The sequence below is a fragment of the Raphanus sativus genome, chromosome 4, assembly GCF_000801105.2.
Source record: "Raphanus sativus cultivar WK10039 chromosome 4, ASM80110v3, whole genome shotgun sequence".
Lineage (NCBI taxonomy): Eukaryota > Viridiplantae > Streptophyta > Magnoliopsida > Brassicales > Brassicaceae > Raphanus > Raphanus sativus.
The window spans coordinates 19,770,623-19,776,755 of NC_079514.1; the positions used below are offsets into that span (position 1 = coordinate 19,770,623).

Below are 6,133 nucleotides of genomic sequence, written 5' to 3' on the forward strand. Positions count from 1 at the left end.
TCCTCCAATGCCTGCAACTCTTCGTAGTTCTTAGCACCCAAACTTTTACCCACCCACGAGAGTTTATCTACAGATCTCGGTTCCACTATTGGTTCCATTGGTTCCACTATTGGTTCTACTATTGGTTCCACTATTGGTTCCAATATTTTTCCTGATCTTCCACTACTCTCCACAACCAAAAGACTTCTTTGATTGTCTTTATCCATGGTCGTTAGGTAAACAAAAAGATCCTCATCATCAACAATATTTAAAGGTGTCTCACATCCTACCACCAACGACATGTAGCTCAATTCAAGTTTTTCCTTTCTTACATCCAACCCAAGCTTCTTATACATCCTCTCTTCTATCATTGACAAAGTCTTATCCTCCACTGATGTCTTCAGAGTTATATTAAACATCCGGTCTTTGAATTTAAAATGTACGCTGACATGATTTCTCATTGTATCCTTTCAAAAAAATTTAACAAACTCAACAAACTGACTAGAGTTATCTACAATTCTACTAGCTGTTCCGAGTTATCACAAGTTAAATACAGGTGTACCAGTTGTTCAAAGTTTTCCTAAGTTATCCACAGTTCAATCAACAACAAATTCAATTATGTATCAGGTGTGAATCGATCTAGGCCCCTACTGTCAATACACTCCCATTCAACCACTGAAATGCATTTTGTACCACTTTACTATACTGATTGACCTAGACACGAAATAATGTCGTTGTGCATTACTCTTAAATCGAATCACAATTCAATTACGATGAAAGCTCGAGGCGGAGACCACAACTTACCGGCTTCGACGGAATGCTAGATGTCGGGAAAGGACTGGTCTATGGCGACAGACAGCATCACTCCACAATCTTTGGGAATACGAGAACGATCTGCGGGATAGAGCTGAGGGCAGATGAGGAGCTATGGCTTTCCCGACGATCGGAGAGGAAGGGGTTCAATTAATTGTCCAATTAATTTTTTTTCTTTTTTTTTTTATTTTGTTACAAAACCGGACCAGTTTCACAAGAAACTTTAACCACAACCATACATGTTCGATTAGCATTCTGACTGGATTTTTTTAAACTAAGGGCAAATTCGTCAATTCACGTTCGTTTAATGAATCAGAGGCATAGGAGATTATGCAGACCCATAGGAGATTTGGCCATGACATGGAAGGGCAGGCGAGCTATTTCTCTAGTAGAAAGAGTTGCAAATTTTTATTGGAGTGGAGAACTTAACAACTTTTTAACAATGGTGTGGGAAAACCCTAGAGCACAAACAAAGAAGAAAAGGGACGCCATCAAGCATGCTTGGGTCAGATTTATTGAAGTTTTGAATGGGTTTCGGCAATCTATTTTTTGTATTAATAGAGTTTGGTAATGGTTTAGCGAACAGAGGTATCAGGCCGAAAATAAACAAAGGAGACGTCATTCATTCTCAACTTGCTACTGCGGGTCTCACATTATGAAAGGGGCGATGACGTGGATAGGTTCAGGAGTGAACAAAATTTCCTCATTATATTATAGATTTTTGATGAAAATGAGAAAAGGAAAAAAAAATATTAACAAAAAGAGGAAATGTACATTCGAACCGTTTAACTATTGATCGAAAGAAAAAAGTCTAAGACTACTAGATTAAATAAAGTTCTTAATATATGGCTCCCTTAATAAATATATTTTTTTTTTGGCGCCCAAAATTTTTGTTTTATGGGCTTACTTAACCCACGGTCGGTTGCGGATGTTTTAGAGTTATTTTAAAATAAAAATGAAGGTTGTAGAAGATATTTACTTTTCACGGCCCAATGGAGACCCAAATCCTTTTCTTTTTGTGAACACTGGTGACCCAAATCCAAAACTGGAATAGTCTCAAAACTTACGGGTGGCTAATTCATCTCCTCACAAGAGAACTAAGCCCTAGCTAGCCCACGTGTGCAATATCTCACCTCAAAGTTATAATTTCATTTTCTTTACCTAAAAAATACTGAATAAACCGAAACAAAATCAAATAAAATAAGACCACACTTTTGTAGGAAAGCTGAGAAGAAAATAAATCTCTCTTGTACGTCTCTCTTCTACAATTTCCTCACGGTTCTATTCTGCGTTATCCCAAAAATTCGCGACCTTTCTCTTCAACACATAATGGGTCCAATCGTCATCACCCAGCTAGCCACAGGTCTTAGCGTCTTAGCCGGTGCGGTTTTAGTCAAATCGGTTCTTGACCAAAAGCCAATGGCTGGTGGTCCGTTCCCTCGTTGTCCGACCTGCAATGGTACAGGAAGAGTCACGTGCTTCTGCACTCGATGGTCTGATGGAGATGTTGGATGTCGTAGGTGTTCTGGTTCGGGTCGTGCTTCTTGTAGCAATTGCGGGGGTACTGGAACCGGTACACCTTTACCGGTTCGGATCACGGCTCAGCCACCGAATCGGCCTTTCTGATTCCACAGATTTGTATATTTTCTTCTTCTCTCTTTATCTGTATTGTAACTTGATTATATGTATACTTTTGTTTCACAGAAAGAGAAAATAGGAATTACTTGAATCCGGATTCTTCTCTGTTTATATGTATTAAAATATAGTTAATAACCAAGATTTATATGGGTTTATTTGATTGTGTTTTTTTGTGTTGGGTTGATTCAAAATTCTGAAATTGTCATTACACAACTAAGACGACGGATTTGATCTAAACAATAGAAAATTAATTTCTTTGCAACTGATGATTGTTGCAATATGTTCATGAATTATCATTTTGAATATTCATTCTTACCAAACTAAACGGATCAAGCTACATCTAAATAAGATTTTAGAAGTCCTGAAGGACATTGATTCAAACATAATCATTGTCGTTAGTAATTTAAGATGATTGGATAAATTGGATGCTATGTCAGGAAAGCAAAACAGCTTAACGTTGTCATCACTTATTTAAAGAATGCACCATTCATGCTAAAATCAAATAACATTTCAAAGCCTACATAACTAACAGAACAACACAACTACTACATGCGATCTGTTACATGTCAATGGAGGATTACTTGCATTGAAGGAAGCCTAATAAGCATGTGCTTCCAAGTTCCAATTTTTAAAATTATAGTATCAATACTTTCAGATTTTTAATAAACTAATATACACTTTATTTTTATTATAAACATACCGTAATAGTATCAATACTTTCAGATTTTTAATAAACTAATATACACTGGTATTGCATTGAAGGAAGCCTAATAAGCATGTGATTATTTATAAGTTGATACATATAAAATACTATTAATTATATATTATTTATATAATGGACCAATACAATTAATTATATGATGATATATATATGATACATAATAGTGATTAGGGTTGGACGTTTAGGTATCTATTCCGGTTTGTTTCGGATCTGTTTGGGTTTCGGGTTTCCGGGGCCAAAGATTTTAGCCCCATTCATATATTTTTAAATTCCAGTTCGAATTATAACTAGGGCTGGGCATTCAAGTATCCATTCAGGTTCGTTACAGATCTGTTTGGGTTTTGGATTTCCGGGATTAAAGATTTCAGCTCCCATTTAGATATTTCTAAATTTCAGTTCGAATTATATTCGGATCTTTGCGGGTTTAGTTCGGGTTCGGATAACCCATTTAAATTATTTTATAAAATTCATTATGTATTTTGAATTTCTTAAAATATATAAATAAAATAATATATTGTATATAAATCTGAATAACATATGTTAGAATACTTAAACTTAACATATAAATTGGTTTGGTTTAAATTTTAGATCAAAAAACAATAATTATTTTAAATATTTTTGGTGTTTTGAGTGCATTTCCACTATGTTAGGTATTTATATTTGACTATTTTATATATTTTAAAATATTTAAACCAACCTAAAAGTATCATATATATTCTGGATGTTTTTATATACATTAAAACTAAAAATAATTAATATATATATAAGTATATAAATCTTTTTCGGATATATTTTGATATCCAAAATACTTTGGTTCGAATTGGTTATGGTTTCGGTTGTCTAAAGATCAAAGTTTTGATAATTTGGATATTTAATCAATTTTGGTTTGATATTACTCTTTCGAATTGTGATCGGTTCGGTTCTCAAGATTTGAATTTTTTATCCAGCTTTGATATTGACATAAAAAATCTAGTTTTTATTATTAAAGTTGAAATACACAGTTAGATTGTTTGGAAACAAGAATTGTAGAATAAATGAGATATGTTTGGAAATATGGATAGTAGAATAAATAAGATATATTTGGAAACATGGATAGTAAAGATGTGTATTTTCTTTTATTTACACATTTAGCCATTGTATTTTCAATAAATTAAGAACAAATGAGAATTGTTTAGAAACATGAATAACATATTTAATACTTCTTTTGATTTAAACATTTAGCTACAATAAATTAAAAACCCTTCTTTCTATGTTTTTTTATTTACAATTCTGTCACTATATTTACAATTTTTTTTTATTTACAATTCTTTATGGTGAAAATAAAAATCCAAACTGAAATATAAATAGTATATTATATAAATTTTTTTTTTTAAATCTATATTATTAAAATTGAAGTACACAATTGGATTGTTTGGAAACAATGATAGTAGAATAAATGAGATATGTTTGGAAATATGGATAGTAGATTAAACAATATATGTTTGCAAACATGGATATATAGTAGAGATGTGTATTTTCTTTTATTTACACATTTAGTCATTGTATTTTCAATAAATTAAAAACAAATGAGAATTGTTTAGAAACATGAATAACATATTTAATACTTCTTTTTATTTAAACATTTAGCTACAATAAATTAAAAAAACCTTCTTTCTATATTTTTTTATTTACAATTCTGTCACTATATTTACAATTCTTTTTATTTACAATTCTTTATGGTGAAAATAAAAACACAAACTGAAATATAAATAGTATATTATGTAAAACAATTTTTAAAAATATTATTATTACCTTATTTAGTTTAGTCAAATATAAAAAATTTCAAGAGTTCAATTTTCAAAAAACAAATATCATAAAATTAATAATAATTCATAAAAACTAATGCAAAAATTAAAATTTTGAAACATGGATAAAAGTATATCAGTTTTTAAATATACAAAATGGACTAATCTAATTACCTAAAAACATTGTTTTGTCTAAAATAATCATAAAATAAAAATTTAAATTTTATATACATATTTCAAATCACAATAATAATTTAAAGTTGATTTATATCAAAAATTGATTTAAAATATGCATATATTCAAAAATTTATTTTTACTAAAATATTTTCCAATAACCATTATTAAGAAATGTTTTCAATATATATAAGAAAAATACAACAAAAAGATTAATTTCATACACCAACTTAAATTATGGGTTTTATATTTCACATTAAACTTTAAGAATATAATATATGTGATTATTTATAAGATGTATATATAAAATACTATTAATTATATGATTATTTATATGATAGACCAATACAATTAATTATATGATGACATATATATAATACATAATAGTGACTAGGGCTGGGCGTTCAGGTATCCATTCCAGTTCCATTCGGATATGTTTGGGTTTCGGGTTTCCGGGGTCAAAGATTTCATCCTTATTCATATATTTCTAAATTTTAGTTCGAATTATGACTAGGGCTGGGCGTTCAGGTATCCATTCAGGTTCGTTTCAAATCTGTTTGGGTTTTGGGTTTCTCGAGTCAAATATTTCAGCCCCATTTAGAATTTCTAAATTTCAGTTCGAATTATATTCGGATCTTTGCGGGTTCAGTTTAGGTTCAGATAACCTATTTAAATTATTTTTTAAAATTCCCTATATATTTTGAATTTCTTAAAATCTATAAACAAAATAATATATTGTATATAAATCTGAATAACATATGTCAAAATACCTAAACTTAACATATAAATTGGTTTGCTTTAAATTTTGTATCAAAACTCAATAATTATTTAAAATATTTTTGGTGTTTTGAGTGTACTTCTACTATGTTAGATATTTATATTTGACTATTTTTATATATTTTAAAGTACTAAAACCAACCTAAAAGTATCATATATATTCTGTATGTTTTTATATATAATAGAAATAAAATAATTAATATGTATATAAGTTTATAAATCTTTCTCGGATGCATTTTGATATCCA

The 6,133-nt window shown here is 29.8% G+C and overlaps 1 protein-coding gene across 1 annotated transcript; it reads left to right on the forward strand.

Annotated features, from left to right (window-relative positions):
* Nucleotides 1–2,011: 2,011 nt before the first annotated feature.
* On the forward strand, nt 2,012–2,585 carry LOC108853915 (uncharacterized). Its single transcript, XM_018627396.2, has one exon. The coding sequence runs from the start codon at nt 2,122–2,124 to the stop codon at nt 2,416–2,418; it is 297 nt and encodes a 98-aa protein (XP_018482898.1). The 5' UTR covers nt 2,012–2,121; the 3' UTR covers nt 2,419–2,585.
* Nucleotides 2,586–6,133: the final 3,548 nt, after the last annotated feature.

Excerpts from the sequence above, each read along its gene's own strand:
- LOC108853915 (XM_018627396.2), top strand. The coding sequence starts at position 2,122 with ATGGGTCCAATCGTCATCACCCAGCTAGCCACAGGTCTTAGCGTCTTA.